The 20734-nt window shown below is 46.8% G+C and overlaps 1 protein-coding gene and 1 long non-coding RNA gene across 2 annotated transcripts in view; one reads left to right on the top strand and one right to left on the bottom strand.

The window, feature by feature from the left end:
* The window catches only part of LOC309399284, a 667582-nt gene that overhangs the window by 266521 nt on the left and 380327 nt on the right, over window positions 1-20734 (bottom strand). The gene's annotated exons all lie outside the window — the stretch shown is intronic.
* MED13L (mediator complex subunit 13L) overlaps window positions 1-20734 on the top strand; it is a 132994-nt gene that overhangs the window by 108366 nt on the left and 3894 nt on the right. The window contains exons 17-28 of the mRNA XM_081966833.1: window positions 1388-2334; window positions 3901-4080; window positions 5215-5438; window positions 6289-6481; window positions 7241-7697; window positions 10656-10875; window positions 11622-11810; window positions 12610-12833; window positions 13616-13758; window positions 15604-15762; window positions 16619-16795; window positions 20470-20621. Of these exons, the coding sequence (XP_081822959.1) occupies window positions 1388-2334; window positions 3901-4080; window positions 5215-5438; window positions 6289-6481; window positions 7241-7697; window positions 10656-10875; window positions 11622-11810; window positions 12610-12833; window positions 13616-13758; window positions 15604-15762; window positions 16619-16795; window positions 20470-20621 (3265 nt within the window). The remainder of the gene's footprint in view (window positions 1-1387; window positions 2335-3900; window positions 4081-5214; window positions 5439-6288; window positions 6482-7240; window positions 7698-10655; window positions 10876-11621; window positions 11811-12609; window positions 12834-13615; window positions 13759-15603; window positions 15763-16618; window positions 16796-20469; window positions 20622-20734) is intronic.

Genomic DNA, 20734 nt, shown 5'->3' on the forward strand with positions numbered 1-20734 from the left:
CGGTGGCTCAGTGGCTAAGATGCTGAGCTTATCGATCAGAAAGGTCGGCAGTTCGGTGGTTCGAATCCCTAGCGCCACGTAATGGAGTGAGCTCCCGTTACTTGTCCCAGCTGCTTGCGTCTATCACTCCCACCTTTGTAAGGTCTCTGGTGACCATAGGAAATTAAGACTCTTGACTGTGTTTGGGCCGCAGTGTAATTGTTGGTTTTTTTTCCTTTTAATAACAACAACAACTTTCCCCAAGTCTGAGCTGGTTATTAATTGGCGGTATTTATTGGGATAAAAATCTTTTCTTCCCGTTGTAATCCAATTAGAGCAAAGTCTGTTACTGCAAGCTTCCGCCAAGGAGTTGATTGCAAATCAAAGTTTCTAGGTCATCTTTTCTTGCTTCCTTAAGGGACTCAGAAGTCCTTTGGTTTTACTTTTCCAAATGCGCGAGGTTCTCCCCCCCTCCCCCAACTTCTCTATTTCCTTTCTCTATTTAATTAGAACAACGCCCCTTCTCCTCTCCCTCTCCCTCCTCCTCCTCTGGATGACCCACAATAGCTCCTTCTCCTCTTCCTCCCCCTCCTCCTCCTCTGGGTGACCCACAATACCTCCTCCTCCTCCTCCACTGGGTCATCCACAACAGCTCCTCTTCTTCCTTCTCCCCCTCCTCCTCCTCCTCCTTGCAAACCCCACTCCCTTCTAGTACTGATGATATTACCTAGTTGAGTCATGAAACGTCTGCAAGAAAACAGCCAAGCTCAGAGAGCACCAAGGACCCCACAGTTCAACTCTGAACTGCAGATATTCTCTTCTGTCGGTAACTGGGTGGTTCACATCTCATGCCAACGCTGAAGAAAACGTGTTGGCTGTTTCCACCTTGCCAAGCCGTTTTCCGTTCTGAAGTCAACGCTTTAACGAATCTTGTCTGAAATACTGCTAGAAAATAATCTGTCAGTGTTCCAAATATCATCCAAAATTAAATCAGAGTCCAAAGCAAAGCATTGCTCTAAGTTCCAATTTATTAAGAGAGACATGTTAGCACTTCTGTGGAAAACCCGAATCTGAAAGCTTCCCGGGTTTTCCACCCAGTTGAAAGTTCATGATTTTGCCCCCACGCCCACAAGTCCATCACATTATCCAATCTCCCACTGCCACGCTGGCAGTTCCACCCATCCAGTTCCGGTCAGGTGCAGAGGTGCGGAAACAAAGGATGACCTTGGGCTTCTAGAAAGGAATTTTGTTTTGGCTACATAGCATTCGACTTACTATTCCCCCTCCCAATTACCCCACTAAGGAAACCGCATAGTCAAATGAGAGAGAGTGTGGCAGGCCAAAGATCCTAAAAGGAATTATGACTGCAGGCCGGACATAACCCCTTCTCTTTCTCTTGCTTTTGTAGCAACATACCCAGCGTCGGAAGCCTGGCTGATCAAGATTACCTTCAAATGAACACGCCACAAATGAGCACTCCGGTCACGCTCAACAGCACTGCGCCCGCCAGTAACAGCGGGGCGGGGGTCTTGCCGTCCCCAGCCACCCCTCGCTTCTCGGTCCCGACCCCGCGCACCCCCAGGACTCCACGGACTCCGAGAGGTGGGGGCACCGCCAGCGGGCAAGGCTCCGTCAAATACGACAGCACAGACCAAGGCTCGCCAGCGTCCACGCCCTCCACCACCCGTCCCCTCAATTCTGTGGAACCGGGCACCGTCCTGCCCATCCCGGAAGCCCACAGCCTCTACGTCATGCTCCTCCTCTCCGACTCCGTGCTGAACATTTTCAAGGATAGCAATTTCGACAGCTGCTGCATATGCGCCTGCAACATGAACATCAAGGGCGCCGACGTTGGGCTGTACATCCCCGATTCGTCGAAAGAGGACCAATACCGCTGCACGTGCGGGTTCAGCGCCATCATGAATCGCAAGCTAGGCTACAACTCGGGCCTCTTCATTGAGGACGAGTTGGATATTTTCGGCAAGACTTCGGACATCGGCCAGGTGGCCGAAAGGAGGCTGATGATGTCTCAGAACGCCTTAATCCCTCAGCTGGGAGAAGGCACCAAAAAGCTTCAGGAGCCCCCCGTGAGTCTCCTCCTCCTCCTTCAAAATCAGCACACCCAACCTTTCACCTCCCTGAGCTGCTTGGACTACCTGTCGGTCACAAGTCGGCCGGCGCTGTCTTACACGACCTGGAGTTACGACAGGGTTCAGGCTGAGAGCCACGACTCCTGGAACGAGTGCTTTAACGCCCTGGAGCAAGGCCGTCAGTACGTGGACAACCCCACGGGTGGGAAGGTGGATGAAGCTCTCGTCCGAAGCGCGACCGTTCACTCTTGGCCTCACAGCAACGGTAAGATAGAATGGCACTTATATACCGCTTCGCCGTGCTTTCCAGCCCTCTCTGAGCGGTTTACAGAGTCAGCCTCTTGCCCCCCAACAATCTGGCTCCTCCTTTTACTGACCTCAGAAGGCTGGAAGGCTGAGTCAACCTAGAGCCGGTCAGGATCGAACTCCTGGTAGTGGGCAGAGTTAGCCTGCAATACTCCTTTCTAACTACTGCACAGGAAGAATGGAAAGGAGGAAGGAAGGAAAAAAGGAAGGAAGGAGGCGGGAAGGGGGGAGGGAAGGAAGGAAAAAGGGGAGGGAGGAAGGAAGGAAGGGGAAAAAGAAGAGCAAAAAGCAATAGTAATATTACTTAAGAAAAGTTAAGTTAAAACACTTCACAGTGCTTTAAAGCCCCCCCCCCCAAGTGGTTTACAGAGTCAGCCTGTTGCCCCCAACAATCTGGGTCAGGGGGGGAAGGCTGTGTCAACTTTGAGCTGGTCAGGATCAAACTCCTTGTAGTGGGCAGAGTTAGTCTGCAATAGCACTTAGACTTATATACTGCTTTACGGTGCTGTACAGCCCTCTCTAAGCGGTTTACAGAGTCAGCCTCTGGCCCCCAACAATCTGGGTCTCCTCATTTTACCCACCTCGGAAAGATGGAAGGCTGAGTCAACCTTGAGCCAATCGGGATCGAACTCCTGGCAATGGCAGAGTTTGCCTGCAATCCTGCATTCTAATCACCAAAAGCTATTACGATGCAGAAATAGAGCAGGGTTTCTCGGGAATGTTGAACCTTTAAATCTTATTGAAATATCTTGGCTGTTCTGAAACCAGTTCTTTATTATTATTATTATTATATATCTATATTTTTAGACATACATAGACAAACAAGACATAAAATGTAAAACCATCTTTCATTACATACAGTGTGTCGATTGGTTGCAAGGTTTTTGTGCATCCTTTTCCATAGTCCTCACTTGCAATTTATATGAAATCACATATTATCAAATCAAATATGTTTATATACATTATTATCGTTATACCTTATTTGTTTGACTATCACTATTTCTTCCTCCATTTTCAACGAGATACATTAAATATTGGGATCGTTTATATTATAACAGTTCATTACATCATCTTCAATCTATCCAATAATAATATATCTTTACATTATATTCAACATCATTCTGTTATTCTTGTATTGGTAACATTCTCTAGTATCTTTCATTTCCATGTGTTGTTTTTTTTATCTAGCCATTGTTAAAATAAATCCCATGTCTTCTAAAATTGTTTATCTTCTCGTTCTCTAATTTCAAATGTCAGTTTACTCATTTCTGCACTCTCCATTATTTTGTGAATAACTTCGTCCTGTGTTGGTATTTTCTCCATTTTTCCAATTTTTAGCAAATACAATTCTAGCTGCCGGAACCAATTCTGTATTAGTGAAGATGATATATGTGTGTGTGTGTATGTATGTATGTATGTATGTATGTATGTATTTGTGTATACACACAGACACACACACAGACACACATTTATTTATTTATATTCACCGTTCATGACACGCTTTGTGTTATGTGTTTTTCCCCAGTCCTGGACATCAGCATGCTTTCCTCCCAAGACGTGGTGCGCATGCTTCTCTCCCTCCAGCCTTTCTTGCAAGATGCCATTCAGAAGAAGAGGACTGGTAGGACCTGGGAGAACATCCAGCATGTCCAAGGACCCCTCACCTGGCAGCAGTTCCATAAAATGGCAGGACGGGGAACCTACGGTAGAGTTGGCCAAAGAAAAGGCGTTTATAGTCATAATACTTAGGCTTACCGACCCCTTCAATCGCGCTTTAAAGACCTCTCTGAGCGGTTTACAGAGTCAGCCTCTTGCCCGTCCAACAATCTGGGTCTCCTCCTTTTACTGACCTCAGAAGGACGGAAAGCTGAGTCAGCCTTGAGCTGGTCAGGATCAAACTCCTGGCAGTGGGCAGAGTCCCTCCCTACAATTCGGCATTCTAACCACTGTGAAGGGAGGGAGGGAGGGAAGGAAGGAAGGAAGGAAGGAAGGAAGGAAGGAAGGAAGGAAGGAAGGAAGGAAGGAAGGAAGGAAGGGGAAGGGAAGGGAAGGGAAGGGAAGGGAAGGAAGGAAGGAAGGAAGGAAGGAAGGAAGGAAGGAAGGAAGGAAGATAGAAATAGCACTGACATACTGCTTGTATACTGCCCTCTCCAAGCAGTTTATAGAGTCAGCATCTTTCTCCAGAAATCTGGGTCCTCCTTTTACTGACCTCAGAAGGACGGAAGGCTGAGTCAGCCTTGGGCCGGTCAGGATCGAACTCCTGGCAGTGGGCCTGCAATGCTGCATCCTAACCCCTATGCCACCACAGCTCTTATAACTCTTATCCAAGTTTTCTTTGCACAGCTTAACTGGGCAAAAAGCGGGTTTGGACAGGGTTGGCTTTGTGAACTGCAATACAGGTAATCTTCGACTTGCAGCGGTCCATTTAGTGACCGTTCAGAGTTACAACGGCACCGAAAAAGTGAGTCACGGCCAGCTTTTTTGCACTTTTTTGCACGGCAGCATCTCTGCCGTCACATGATCAAAAGCCAGACGCTTAGCAACCGGTTCATGTTTAGGACGGTTGCAGAGTCCTGGAGGTGATGTGATCAGCCCCCTTTTGGCGACCTCCTGACCCGCCAAGTCCATGTGGGAAGCCAGATTCACTTAACAACCGTGTTGCTAACTTAACAACGGCGGTGAATCACTTGACAGCGGTGGCAAGAAAGGCCGTGAAACTCACCACCTGTCTCGCTTAGCGACAGAAGTGTTGGTCCTAAGGTCGTAAGTCGAATACTTCCCGCAGCCTCCCAGTTTTCCCAGCTTCTTGGCGCATCTCACTGTCCCTTTCGATCTTTAGGTTCCGAAGAGTCTCCGGAGCCTCTTCCGATTCCCACCTTGTTGGTTGGCTACGACAAGGACTTCCTGACAATCTCCCCGTTCTCCCTGCCCTTCTGGGAGAGGCTGCTCTTGGATCCTTACGGGGGCCACCGCGACGTCGCCTACATTGTGGTGTGTCCAGAAAATGAGGCCTTGCTTGACGGAGCCAAAACTTTCTTCAGGGACTTAAGCGCCGTGTATGAGGTGGGTGACCCTCTCCTCTCCTCTCCTCTCCTTCCCTTCTCTCATTTCTCAGCTTTTTTCCTTCCTTCCCTTCCTCCTTTTCTTCATTCCTTCCTTCTCTCATTTCTTAGCTTTTTTCCTTCCTTCCCTTCCTCCTTCTTTTCTTAGCTTCGTTCCTTCGTTCCTTCCTTCCATCCCTCCCTCCCTCCCTCCCTCCCACCTCCCTCCCTTTCTTCATTTCTTCCTTCGTCCTCCATCTCCAATTCCTTCCTTCCTTCTCTCTTTTCTTAGCTTTTTTCCTTCCTTCCTTCCTTCCTTCCTTCCTTCCTTCCTTCCTTCCCTTTCTCCTTTTCTTCCCTTCCTTCCTTCCCTCCCTCCCTCCCCAAATATTTCTGCCATTGCAAAAGGTTTGATTACAGAGGAAAAGCTTTGCTGTTACATGCTGACTCATTCGGTGTGCCTTTAGCCTGCCTTCTCCCACTGAATCTTCAGGCAGGTTAACATACTGGCAGCTAAGCCTCACTGAAGTCATAGGAAATTTCTTTCTTTCTTTCTTTCTTTCTTTCTTTCTTTCTTTCTTTCTTTCTTTCTTTCTATCTATCTATCTATCTAATCTATATCTATCTATCTATCTATCTATCTATCTATCTATCTATCTATCTCTATATCTATCTATCTATCTATCTCTCTATCTATCTATCTATCTATCTATCTATCTATCATCTATCTATCATCTATCTATCTATCTATCTATCTATCTATCTATCTATCTATCTATCTATCTATCTATCTATCTATCTATCTATCTATCTATCTATCTATCTATATCTCCCCGCCTCTGACATGCCTGTTTTCCTCCTTGTGCCGTTAGATGTGTCGGCTTGGTCAACACAAACCAATCTCTAAAGTGTTGCATGATGGGATCATGCGTGTGGGGAAGACGGTGGCCCAGAAGCTGGCAGACGAGCTTGTGAGCGACTGGTTCAACCCCCCCTGGGGCAACGAAGACTGTGACAATCATTCCAGGCTCAAACTTTATGCCCAAGTTTGTCGTCACCACCTAGGTAAGATGGTCGAGCAGCAGGATTCCCTTGCTCCTTCATTGGTTCGCTTCCTTCGGCTTGTTTTATTTCCTTAGTCAATATTTTTCCCCAATGTCTTATTTGTTTTGTTTATATTATGTTCCATTTCCATCAAGCAATGTGCGATCTGGGTACAGTTATTTGAACAGTCGTAATCCACATATATGTTGTTATATGCATCACAATAATATTAGTGATATAACTATATAGTCATGTAATTACGGTATTTTTCGGAGTATAAGACGCACCTTTTCCCCCCCTCAAAAAAGAGGCTGAAAATCTGGGTGAGTCTTATACACTGAATACAGCATTTTTTGCCTCTTGAAACCCCGCCCCCTTCACCAAAATGGCCCTCCATAGCTTTTAGGAGACTTATGGAGTGCTCCTGGGGGCTGGGGGGGGGGGAGCAGAAACAAGCCTTTTTTTTTCTTCAATTTTGCCCCCTCCTTGCCCACCAGGAGCACTCTACAAGCCTCCTAAAGGCTATTCATGCCCTTTAAAAAAAAAACGGGCCCATTTTTGTGAAAAACGGGCAGTTTTGGGGAGGTTTGCAGAGTGCAAAAACTTTTTTTAAAAAATTTGCCTCTTCAAAACCTTGGTGCATCTTGTACTCCGAAAAATGCGGTACCCAAACGTTCCATTTCTACAACCCTCCTGCTCTTTTGAAAATAATGGATTGTCCAGGGTGCTTTGGCGGGAGTCTTCTTTTACATCCTTTCCCCTTCCCCTTTGTTCTTTCAGCACCTTACTTAGCTACTTTGCAACTCGATAGCAGTCTGCTGACACCACCGAAACACCAGCCAGCGCCTCCATCATCATCAAACGTGGAACAAACCATATCTGGGAACGCAGGATCCGTTTCCTCCAACTCGGCCTGTCTCGGACCGACGGCTCCCTCGGCTGGCACATCTTTCAGCTCCTCAGCTAATGGGACCACCGGTCTCCCATTGGGCACCAGTACAGCCCCAGGCTCTTCCGTACCCCAACTCTTGGCCTCCTCCTCCTCCTCCTCTTCCTCCTCCAGTATTAGCCAGACAAGTACTACCTCCTCTTCAGGGTTCAGTGGAGGCCTACCTCAAAGTCAAAACCCAACGTCCGGGGCAGTTCCCTCGGAGAGACCCCAAGGAAGCACAGTCCCAGGAGGAGATGCAGAGGTGGGGCAGGTCTCATCGCAGCAACCCCAAGAAGGGCAGGACAAGTAAGTCTACATCTTTCCTTTTGGGTCTTTGGCCTGCCACACTTTCTATTGTTCCACTATGCATTTTCTATTGTGGGAAAATGGGAGGGGGGATTGTAAGGAATGGGATGCTTGGCAAGAATGCAGGAATGAAGTAATGATCTCTTACAAACTCCACTCCCCTTTCACTCCTATTTTATTCCCTATGGGAGGGGCCATTCGCCGTCCACCTGTGGCCTTACTCCCAAGTCGACCCCTGTTCTTTAGCTGTTCCCTTCGTCTGGCAACTCTGTGCATGCGCACACTGGGAACAGGCTCCAGCTGTTCGTCTGCCTCACTGATGTCTGACTCCGAAGGCAGCTGATAACTGGCATACGGCCCTGACCCCATCTCTGCCTCCGACACAGAGCCCTCCTCAGAGCCTTCCCCAGACTCCAGGACTGGCCCATCTTCCTCCCCAACCCTCTTCACTGTCCGAATCTGCTGATGGCTGGCAGGCCAAAAATGGCCCCCTTTTAGGTTGAAGTGTTTATCCTGTCTTTTTCTTCTACATGACCATCTTCATAAGCATTGGGACTTCTTGGCCACGATCTTTGCCATGATTACATGACCCCCTGGGACAGTGCAACTGTCATAAGTACATGCCAGTTGCCAAGAGTCCAAAATGTTTTTTTTATGAAGATTTTTTAATTTTTAAACAAACAAAAGCATAAAACACATACAACCTCCTTCCATTTCATGCGGCGTGTTGTTTGGTTACAAGATTTTGTGCATCCTTTCCATGGTCACCACTTACAACTATATATCGAATCACAAATTATTCATTAGATAAACATTACATTTTTGTATTGTGTCAATTTTTCAACTATAATTAGGATTCCTTAATTTTAAACAAAATATTCTAACTGTGGAATCCATCCATACTACATCATTTTGCATCAATAGTTCAGCTCCAGTTATTATTCCTACAATTTAAACAAAATATCCCATATATTGAAATCATACATACAACATCATTCCATTACATCGTTCTACTCTGTTTCACAGTGCTAAACCCTTATCGTTTTGCATATATCGTTCCCAAGAGTCCAAATTTTGACCACGTGATTATGTAGATGCTGCAACGGTTGTTAAGTGTGAAAAACAAAAAAAGTCCAATTGCCTTTTGAAAAAAGGACCTTTGGGACTCTCCTGAAATACTGCTGGGATCAGCATTTGGACAGCTCCTAAACATCTGGACCCAGGAGTCCTCCACTTACAACCACTTGCTTAGTGACACTCGAAATTAAAATGCAAAAAAAGGTGACTTATGACCGGTTTTCCCGATGAACCGACCGTTGGCAACCATCCCCGGGGTGACGTGATCAAAATTCGGGCTCTTGGCAACTGGCATGTACTTACGACGGTTGCGGTGTCCCAGGGTCGCCGTTTGCAGCCTTCCCAGCCGGCTTCTTAACAAGCAAAGTCAACCAGATTTGCTTAGCGACCGTGCAGTTCGCTTAACTGAGCGATCCACTTAACAACCACGGCAAGAAGGCCGTAAAACAGGAGCAAAACTCACTTAGCAACCAGGAAAACCGAGGTCAATTCTGGTCGTGAGCTAAGGACTACCTGTAAATGTCGCCTAAAATATAACGGTCCGTGAAATTAGTTTTTGGTCGAGTGTTTTGAACCCATAAAACTGGAGGTATCAAGATGAGTCTCAATCAGGAAAAAAATAATAATATTCAGCCGCATACTGCCCCCTGCTGGTCTTGTAGCTGTAACAGCAAAAATTGGTTATTGGCACTGGTTAAGAGTTTAATTACCGGATAATTCTATAATACAGAGACAGAAGTTTATTACTTTCAGAAAGGGTGCTTAATCTTTGTACTGGGTAGTAGTCTATGCCCTCTTTTCAATCCAGGCTTAGGGATATGCCACGATAATACTTAATACTCAGATGATGCGTTTTTAATGATTTTTTTCTTTGGAAACAAAGCTCAGTTGTCCCTTGGCCACCTCTTCCCATTGTGGTGGTCAACCCTTGAAATGCGGTAAGTATTTGGATCCAAAATGAACAGTAGAGCTTTGGATCTGGCACAGGTTGCTCAACCATTGCTTAAAGGAGATACATTTTTTCCCCCTTGGATTCGCATGATAAATAAAAGGAAGGCTCAAAAAAAAAAAGTAGATATTTTGGGTTATGGAGAAAGCGACAATGGAGTGATCTGTGATCCCAACCTGTCACCAATTCCATAACACATCCTGGACTTGGGTATTTCCCATATCTGGTCCTGTGAGAACCCAGGGGGGAAAAATATCTTTTTAAAGATAATTAAAACTATCTTTTTAAAAGTAAATTAAAACTACCAGCAGAGGAAACCTTAAGCACATGAGCTGTAACTTAATAAAAAAAACAACCATGATGAACTTTTGAATTGTACCAGAAAAAGAGAATAACAGAGATCGAAGAGACCTTGGAGGTCCTCTAGTCCAACCCCCTGCTTAGGCAGGAAACCCTATAGCATTTCAGACAAATGGCTGTCCAGTCTCTCCTTGAAAACCTCCGGTGTTGGAACGCCTACAACTTCATGGATGCAAATCATTCCATCGATTAATTGTTCTCACTGTCAAGAAATTGCTTCTCTCCTTGATTAGTTTCCGTCCATTCCTTCTTGTCACCTTCTGGTGCTTTGGAGAATAGGTTGACCCTCTCTTCTTTGGGCCAGCCCTTTAAATATTGGAAGACTGCTGTCATGTCACCATGATACTGAGGGAGGGGGTCAAACGCGCCATCAGTCTCGAGTCCCTTTGCGCCCAACAAGAGACCTTGAGCTCCACTGACCCTTGCCTACCACCAATTTGCTTTGACCGTTAGTAGCTCAGATTCTTGTAGAGTCCTTAAGCTTGCAACGCACCTTGATATTTCATTGGAACGGCCTGGGTTTCTTCCGCTCGACATAAATCGCTGTTTTTTGTTTTGTTTTCGTTTTGTAGCTCTGCAGAGAGGGAGAGGATAGGAATCCCCACGGAACCCGAGTCCGCGGACAGCCATGCCTACCCACCGGCTGTAGTCATCTATATGGTGGATCCCTTCACCTACACCACGGAAGAGGAATCTTCTTCTGCCAGTTTCTGGCTTTTGAGCTTGATGCGCTGTTACACCGAAATGTTGGACAACCTCCCGGAAAACATGAGGAGCTCTTTCATTCTTCAGGTGGGTTTTCCTTCAAAGAGGCAGAAGTCCTCTGAGTTGGGTGGAAGGAGAATGTGTGCTGCTACTGAAGAGGTTGCCGTTGATCAGTTAGTGACCCAGCTGTGAAGTGGCTCTGGCTTCCCTGTTGACTGTGCTTGTCAGAAGGTCGTAAAAGTGGATCACGTACATAACCCCGGGGACGCTGCAACCATCATAAATATGAGATGGTTGGGGTTTGTAAGACTCTGTAAACTGCTCAGAGAGGGCCATAAAGCACCGTGAAGCAGTATATATGTCTACGCTCTATTGCTATTTTCCATCCATGGTGCACAGTGGTTAGAATGCAGTCTGGCAGGCTGACTCTGCCCACTGCCAGCAGTTTGATCCTGACTGGTCAGTAAAGCGAAGACTCAGATTGTCTTGGGGGCAAGAGGCTGACTCTGTAAACTGCTTAGAGGGCCGTTTAAGCACTGGGAAGCAGTATTTTAAGTCTAAGGGCTACTGCTATTAAGAGCCGTGGTGGCGCAATGGTTAGGAAGCAATATTGCAGACTAACTCTGCCAGCTGCCAGCAGTTCGATCCTCACCGGCTCAAAGTAGACTCAGCCTTCCATCTTTCCGAGATTGGTAAAATGAGGACCCAGATCGTTGGGGGCAAGAGGCTGACTCTGTAAACCGCTTAGAGAGGGGCTGGAAAGCACCGTGAAGTGGTATATAAATCTAAGGGCTATGGCTGTTGACTAACCCCGGCTCTGCTCTTTCCTTTAGATTGTGCCTTGCCAATATATGCTGCAGACCATGAAGGATGAGCAGATCTTTTATATCCAGCACTTGAAGTCCCTGGCATTTTCCGTCTACTGCCAGTGCAGGCGGCCGCTACCCACCCAGATTCACATCAAGTCTCTGACCGGTTTCGGACCAGCTGCCAGCATTGAGATGACGCTCAAGAACTCAGAGGTGAGTGCCGGAGCCCAGCAAAGCCTCTCTGGGCCCTGCTCTTTTCCTTTTCCTCTCAAACCAAAGTAGCAGCGCTGCCTCTGAAGAACAGCATCCTTTGGCAACGTTGTGGCCCGCCAGCGGCCTGCAGAGCTGGCAGCAGATTCGGACAGCGAGAAGGGCGGGGAGGAAGATGGGCCAGTCCTGGAGTCTGGGGAAGGCTCTGTTGAGGACTCTGTGTCAGAGGCAGAGACGGGGCCAGGGCCGTCCGACAGTTATCAGCTGCCTTCAGAGTCAGACATCAGTGAGGCAGAAGAAAGCTGGAGCTTGTTCCCAGTGTGTGCATATGTAGAGTTGCCAGACAAAGGGAACAGTAAAGAACAGGGGTCGTCTTGGGAGTAAGGCCACAGGTAGACGATGAATGGCCCCTCCCAGAGGAAATAAAAGAGGAGCGACAGGGGAATGGAGTTTGAAGGAGACAATTAGTTCGCTTCATTGGTTTGTGACTCTCCAAGGCTCCTTGCCAAGTTCTGCAGAGATCGGCCTGGCAGCTCTCCAAGCCAGAGAAGGTCTGTGACTGTAAATCCTCCCTTGAAAGACTTTGCTGGATGGGAATGAGCAGAAATCACAGTCAATTAATAAAAGGGTTTTTGTCGGGACCAGGAGTTTGTTTCATGCTCTTGGGAAGCCTCGGTCAGAACAGGCAAATCTGGACGGTCCCAACTCTGTTAGCGTTTTGTAAGACACTCAAGACCCCTTTCCCAGGCGTTTGGGAAACTGTGTTACTAATTTAACAATTTAACCTGTTTTTCTTTTGTAGCGGCCAAGTCCCATTCAGTTGTACTCCCCTCCATTTATCCTGGCACCTATCAAAGACAAACAGACGGAGCTTGGGGAGACCTTTGGCGAAGCCAGCCAGAAGTATAATGTGCTCTTTGTGGGGTATTGTCTCTCTCACGATCAGCGTTGGCTTCTAGCCTCCTGCACCGACCTGCACGGGGACTTGTTGGAAACCTGCATTGTCAATATTGATTTGCCAAACAGGTAGGCTTAAAAAAATAAATAAAACCAAACCAAAACAGCTGCAAACTTTAGAGCAGACAATCCTGCTGGACTTCCTGGTCCTAAATACATTGTTTAGATGCATTGAGTGCACCCTTTTATAGCCCAGCGTCGTGGTGGCTTAGAGGTGAAGACGCTTGTCTCCCACTCAGAAGATTGAGAGCTCAATCCTAGGCGGCGATAGATGTTTCTCTATCAGGGCGCAAAGAGAAATTATTTGCTATGAACTCTGCGTAGGTATCAGGAAGGGCATCCAGCCAGTAAATGCTCATCTCCAAATAGATGTTTCTCTATCAGGGCGCAAAGAGAAAATATTTGCTATGAACTCTGCGTAGGTATCAGGAAGGGCATCCAGCCAGTAAATGCTCATCTCCAAATAGATGTTTATCAGGGCGCAAAGAGAAAATATTTGCTATGAACTCTGCGTAGGTATCAGGAAGGGCATCCGGCCAGTAAATGCTCATCTCCAAATAGATGTTTCTCTATCAGGGCGCAAAGAGAAAATATTTGCTATGAACTCTGCGTAGGCATCAGGAAGGGCATCCAGCCAGTAAATGCTCATCTCCAAACAGATGTTTCTCTACCAGGGCGCAAGCAGAAAATATCTGTTGCGAACTCCCTGTAGGTGTCAGGAAGGGCATCTGGCCAGTAAGTACTCAGTTGCCTTGACTCTACCCCGAATAAAGGAATTACAGGTCGCAAAAGGGGAAACAAAAGAAAACAATGCATGCTTACAGCTCTCACTACTCTCTTTCTCCCTGCAGATCACGGAGGTGCAAGGTGTCGGCACGTAAAATTGGTTTGCAGAAGCTGTGGGAATGGTGCATCGGGATTATCCAGATGACGTCCCTTCCCTGGAGAGTCGTGATTGGGCGCCTTGGACGGCTTGGCCACGGGGAACTGAAAGGTACCTGGGCTACTATAAGGCCTTTAGCTATAGCAAATAGACTTATATACTGCTTCACGGTGTTTTACAGCGCTCTCTAAGCAGTTTTACGGAGTCGGCCTATTCCCCCAACATTCTGGGTCCTTCCAACCTTGGAAGGATGGAAGGCTGAGCTGGCAAGGTTCGAACTGTTGACAGTCGGGCAGAATTAGCCTTGACTACTGCATTGTAATCACCGTGCCACTTTTCCCAGTTGGTCGAAATAGGAACTTGAGAGGCACTGTCAAAACGGATTGCTATCTATTTATTCATCATTGTTAAAAGTTTTACGCACAGGTATAAATGCCAATATTAAATTGAAAACGTATAAAAGCCCTAATTTAGGCGGGGCTTGCCTCGAAACACTCATCATCGATTGCATTCTGTTGGGAGGTCATGAGGTCCCCCCAAATACATTTGGCTGGACGTGGGGATGGGGGGTGGGCAGGGGTACACGGGGGTGGGAGTCTGAGGGTCTCCACATTGACAGTAGGCATTTGATTCTTGGTAAGTTATTTTATTTGATGCAGTGGCTCAGTGGCTGCTAATCTTGAAAGATCAGCAGTTCGGCGGTTCGAATCCCTAGCGCTGCGTAACGGAGTGAGCTCCCGTTACTTGTCCCAGCTTCTGCCAACCTAGCAGTTCGAAAGCACGTAAAAATGCAAGTAGAAAAATAGGAACCACCTTTGGTGGGAAGGGAACAGCGTTCCATGCACCTTCGGTGTTTAGTCATGCCGGCCACATGGCCACGGAGACGTCTTTGGACAGCGCTGGCTCTTCGGCTTTGAAACGGAGATGACCACCACCCCCTAGAGTCGGGAACGACTAGCACATATGTGTGAAACCTTTACCTTTAACTTATATTGGGATAACAATCCTGGGACAGAACAGCCCTAGATCACCTTCATCAGTGTTCACCAATCTTTGGGGCAGTGGGGGGGTGTTATTTTTTGAAAAAGCACTTTTGGGATAAATTCTTAAGACAGGAGGATGGTGAAAACGATGCTAAGGGAAAACTGCCGGGTTTCCAAGTAATAAGCCCATAGCAAACAGAACTCAGTGGCGGCAAGGAGGCTCCTCAAAGAACAGGTTTAAATTTTTATTGTTAATATTAATTGGGTTTGTTTTTGGATACTTTATTTAATTTCCTTTTTAACTTTTGTAATATGTGTTGTTGTTTTTTATGTTGTACACCCCCCTGGGTCCTTTGGGAGAAGGGCGGCATATAAATCCAATAAACAAACAAACAAACAAACAACAGGTTCATTGGACACAGCCTAGGCAGGGGGTTGGACTAGAAGACCTCCAAGGTCCCTTCCAACTCTACTATTGTATTATTGTATTATCCTATTGGCACAGACGGGTGAAAACCGACTCTAAAGTTTCCCGTTGTTTTCACCTAATTAAAAGCAAAAGTTTTCCCACCCTTTTCCCAGGCAGTCAAGTCACATGGTCCAATCAAGGTGCCGTCCGATGGCTTGGAAACTTCACCCCTCCTCTTTTCAAGGGAATGCCCTTGGTTCTCAGGGGAAACTCTTTTGCTTTGGCTACAAAACCCCAGCTATCTCTATTCTAATTCCCTCAGCAACACTGAAGCCTCCAAGTCAGGCCAGCTTCAGTGTTGACCGAAAACAAGATGCGCTTATAAAACTGTAACTGATAACAGGGAACCCAGTCAGACATGATCCTCCAGGATAGGTGTTCTCCCCCACTTCCCCCCCAAAAAAGTGATGGGCTAAAAATCTCCTCCTGCTTTGACTTCTGGGTGGGAGAAAGTTCTTTAGGGGACAGCTGTCTATTTCTTCCCTCTCCTCCTCTGTCTTCCAGACTGGAGCATTCTGCTGGGGGAGTGCTCCCTGCAGACCATCAGTAAGCAGCTGAAGGAGGTGTGTCGGATGTGTGGCATCTCCTCTGCAGATTCTCCCTCCATCCTCAGCGCCTGCTTGGTTGCCATGGAACCACAGGGGTCATTTGTGGTGATGCCAGGTAATTACGCACAGGCTCCCTGGAGCGGCGGCTCAGCGGCTAAGGCGGTGATCTTGTCGATCCCACAAAATAAACCCACCTTGCGGCATAATATTTATGTGGATCCGCTCTGAAAAGGTTGTCGATTGCATTGCGCGACTGTGTTATATAGTCATGTTAAGAAAAACGCTGGAGAGCCACATGTCTGAAATGTTATAGGGTCTCCTGCTTGAGCAGGGGGCTGGACTAGAAGACCTCCGAGGTCCCTTCCAGCTCTATTCTGATTGATAGTCCAATCGGTAAAGTAGGATTAAAGGTTTTAAAACAAGCTGGGATATGTGGGCGAAAGTTTGTCATCCTTGCTTTGCTTCTTAAAAATTTGAACACTCACATTTTTTAATCCACGGGAAACCAATCTGAATTGGTTTCTTTGTAGTCTTGCCATGAAGGAGATATGGGACGCGGTGGCTCAGGGGCTAAGACGCTGAGCTTGTCGATCAGAAAGGTCGGCGGTTCAAATCCCTAGTGCCACGTAACGGAATGAGCTCCCGTGACTTGCCCCAGCTTCTGCCAACCTAACAATTCGAAAGGACGTAAAGAATGCAAGTAGAAAAATAGGAGCCACCTTTGGTGGGAAGGGAACAGCGTTCCGTGCGCCTTTCCGTGCCTTCGGACAGCGCTGGCTCTTCGGCTTTGAAACGGAGATGAGCACCGCCCCCTAGAGTCAGGAACGACTAGCACATATGTGCGAGGGGAATCTTGACCTTATCTATAAGTCCTTAGAAGGACCGTTTTCCTGAGGTCTTCCCCTAGTGGTATGTTTGAAGCCACCTTCCTGCAGCCTGACTCCTCCTCTTCCTTGTCTTTCTCTCGAAAGATGCTGTCACCATGGGATCCGTCTTCGGCCGGAGCACCGCCCTTAATCTGCAGTCTTCACAACTCAACACTCCCCAGGATGCCTCTTGTACTCACATCCTGGTTTTCCCCACCTCGGCAACCATCCAGGTCGCTCCTGCAAATTATCCCAATGAAGATGGATTCAGCCCTAATAATGGTAAGTCAGTTGCTGCTGGGGAGGAAGTGATGGGGGGGGGGGTGGATTTCCCCTTCGGTGCGCAAATCAGAAAGTTTCAGCTATCGGTCTCGGGTGAGTCCCACCACCTCTACCTTCAACGATAGGATGGCTACCGTATTTTTCGGAGTATAAGACACACTTCCCCCCCTCCCAAAAGAGGGTGAAAATCTGGGTGCATCTTACACACTGAATACAGCATTTTTGGCCTCCCAAAACCCCACCCCCTTCGCAAAAATTCGACTTGCAGAGGGTTTGGGAGGCCTGCAAAGTGCTCCTGGATGCTCGTTTTTGCCCCCCCCCCCCAGTCCCCTGGAGCACTCTATAAGCCTCCTAAAGGCTATGCATGCCTCTCCTTTTTGGGGGGGGGGGGCAAAAAATGGGCCTGTTTTCACAAAAAATGGGTCGTTTTTTTGCTCATTTTTGGTGTCCCCCAGCCCCCAGGAGCACTTTGCAAGCCTCTCAAACTCTCTGCATGTTCCGTTTTTCACAAAAAAACGAGGCATGCAGAGGGTTTGGGAGGTTTGCAGAGTGCAAAAACTTTTTTTAAAAAAAATTACCTCTTCAAAATCTTGGTGCGTCTTATCCTCTGGCGCATCGTATAGTCCGAAAAATGCGGTATCTTTTTCGCAACACTTTTGAGGGGCTGTCACCGAGAAGAGGCCACTGACTTATTCTCCAAAGCACAGAGGTAGGACAGAGCTGAAGAAGCTTCTTGGGTGAGAAGCGAAACGTCTTCAAAAGGAAAGGAAAGAAAAGAAAAAAGAAAGAAAGTCCAGTTGCCATCTGAAAAAAAAGCACCTTTGGGATAAACTGTGGGTGCTGTTAAGTAATTAAGCTCCCCGTTAGGAGAGTGAGTATGCAGAGAAGCGTATTGAGAGTGATATGGAATAACACGCACAAACCAGCATACAGAGACACTGAATAGTATAAAAATATAGTAGTTTACTATGTAGAAATATAGAAGTATTCAGAGTTCAGTTTACAGTCCAAGTCATACACGGTTCAGTCAGTCAGTTATCAATATTCAGTCTAGCAAACAAAACAGCTAACAGTAACAAACCACAATACCTCAGTATACACCGATCAGCTTCTAACAAAACAGCTAGAGAGAGATCTAACAGCCATTCTGGCTCCCTCTTATGGCTGCTTGAGATAACAAGCCAATTACATCTCTGAATCATTTAAAGTAACAGTAAAGTAATCATAGCTTATATACATTGCCAAAGCAAGCCTAGGGTTACATCCCTCAGAGGTGCTCCATGCTTGGAGGTTTTCAAGAAGAAGCCGGACAGCCATTTGACCGAGACGGTGTAGAGTCTCCTGCCTGGAGCAGGGGGTTGGACTAGAAGACCTCCAAGATCCCTTCCAGCCCTGTGATACTATATTCTGACAAGACATAAGGGGTAAGCAGGTCGTTAAAGAGAGACAACACCGAAGTGAGGAGAACTTTTCCGACACACAAGAAAAATTAAGTTGTGGGTGAAAAGTGTTTCTCCGTCCTCCAAGTCACGGTTGTCCCAAAGGTGCTTTTATTTCCAGGCTGGACTTCCTTGTTTTTTCTTTCGAAGACGTTTCGCTTCTCCTCCAAGAAGCTTCTTCAGCTTTGACAGGATCTCTACAGATCTTTAGCTATACAACTTGGGACAAACACCCTTTGAATGGATGGATTTCCAGAGGAAAAATTGCACACTACAGGAACCATTTTCACCACTCAGGTGACCCTGAGGAGGACACAGATAAAACCTCCAAGTGGCCTCAATGACCCTCTTAAAAGGATGCAAACGACCAGCTGTCTGCAAGGTGTATAAATCCTTCCGTTCTTCACCATCCAGCCAGAGCTGAAGAAGCTTCTCGGATGAGAAGCGAAACGTCTTCAAAAGAAAAGAAAAAACGACGACAAGAAAGTCCAGTTGCCTCCTCCCCCTTTCTCCCTCCTTCCCTCCCTCCTTCCCTTTCTCTTTGATCTTTTGATGGAATTCAGTGGGCCTCACCTCTTTGTCCCTGCGTGCGGCCCTCAAACCCCCCTCCTGAACTCTGGGCTGACAAATCTTTAACCTGCATTAACTTGGGCCCTTAGGGCTTTGCCCGTTAATTGGACTAATGTCCAGCGGCTTGTGCTTTCCGAAAGGGTGTTAGATTTAATTTTCTCAAGTCGTTTTTCTGTGTTTAATTATTAAAAAGAGAGAGAGAAAGCTTCCAAGCTATTAGTTTTCTTGCTTCTACCTCCGAGGTGATGCTAAGTGCGGCAGTTGTTAACATTTCTAAAGGTGGAGCAAATAAGGTGGCGGCTTAAAAAAAGAAAACAACCTTGGCTAAATCGCCAGGCTGCTGTTGCTTTTGGAAGGGGAGAACGAAAACAAGAACCTTAGCCATGAAAAAAATGAGTAAAAATGCTCCATCACTGGAGGTTTCTAGAGAGAATTGGACAGCCAATTGTCTAGAATGGAATAGTACAGTTACTACTCAATAGTAGTAACTGTGAGAGGGGTCTTGGAGTCCTAGTGGACAACCATTTAAATCGGAGCCAGCCGTGGGCAGCAGCTGCCAAAAAAGCCAACACAGTTCTAGGCTGCACCAACAGAGGGATGGAATCAAGATCACGTGAAGTGTTAATACCACTTTATAATGCCTTGGTAAGGCCACACTCGGAATACTGCATTCAGTTTTGGTCGCCACGATGTAGAAAAGATGCTGAGACTCTAGAAAGTGCAGAGAAGAGCAAGAAAGAGGATCAGGGGACTGGAGACTAAAACATATGAAGAACAGTTGCAGGAACTGGGTACGTCTAGCTGAATGAAAAGAAGGACTAGGGGAGACATGATAGCAGTGTTACAATATCTCAGGGGTTGCCACAAAGAAGAGGGAGTCAAGCTATTCTCCAAAACACCTGAGTGTAGAACAAGAAGCAATGGGTGGAAACTAATCAAGGAGAGAAGCAATTTAGAACCAATGAGAAATTTCCTGACAGTGAGAACAATTAATCAGTGGAACAGCTTGACGTTGGATTTCCGAGGATTGCGAGGTACAGCTGATCATCGGAACTTTAAAAAAAAAAAAAACTTTTAAAGCATTTTTTAACCGAACCGGTAGCATTTCACCCCTGGTATGGAGTTGTAGTCCGCATGAAACTAGCTGCTGACCTAGGAACACGTTGCCAAGAAAATTGCAGGGACTTTTGTCAGGAATTGAACTTAACTTGGATCCACACAAACACCCGCCCACACATACACACCTAGAGAGAGCAGAGAGACGGAGAGAAAGACAAATAGGAGGGAGGGAGAAATGGGAGAGAGAGAGAGACAGGCGAGATGGATAGATAGGCTAGAGAGAAAGAGATGAGGCAGGCAGACAGGAGAGATAGATAGGAGAGAAAGAGACAGAAGAGATGGAGAGACGGGAGAGAAAGAAAAGGAGAGGTGAGAGATAGGAGGGATGGACAGATAGTGAGAAAGACAGATGAGAGAGAGAGAGGAATGATGGACAGATAGGAAGAGAGAGAAACAGATGAGACAGATAGGGAAAGAGAGAGAGAAAGAAAGAAAGAAAGAAAGAAAGAAAGAAAGAAAGAAAGAAAGAAAGAAAGAAAGAAAGAAAGAATCACATAAAAAGCTAATAATACTGACGTCTCCTTTTGCTCTTCTTCCCTCTTTAAGATGATATGTTTGACCTCCCATTCCCGGATGACATGGACAATGACATTGGTATCCTGATGACCGGGAACCTTCACTCCTCCCCAAACTCTTCCCCTGTCCCGTCCCCTGGTTCTCCCGGAATTGGGGTAGGGCCATCCTTTCAGCACAGCCGGGTAAGTACTCAGGATTTCCCTGTGCCCCTTTTGTGGAGTGGTGCGATGGCCTAGAGGTGGAGCTCTCCCCTCACAATCAGGAGGCTGTGAGTTCAATCCTAAGTAGAGGCAGA

This window comes from Natrix helvetica, assembly GCF_964273705.1.
Source record: "Natrix helvetica genome assembly, chromosome: 14".
NCBI lineage: Eukaryota > Metazoa > Chordata > Lepidosauria > Squamata > Natricidae > Natrix > Natrix helvetica.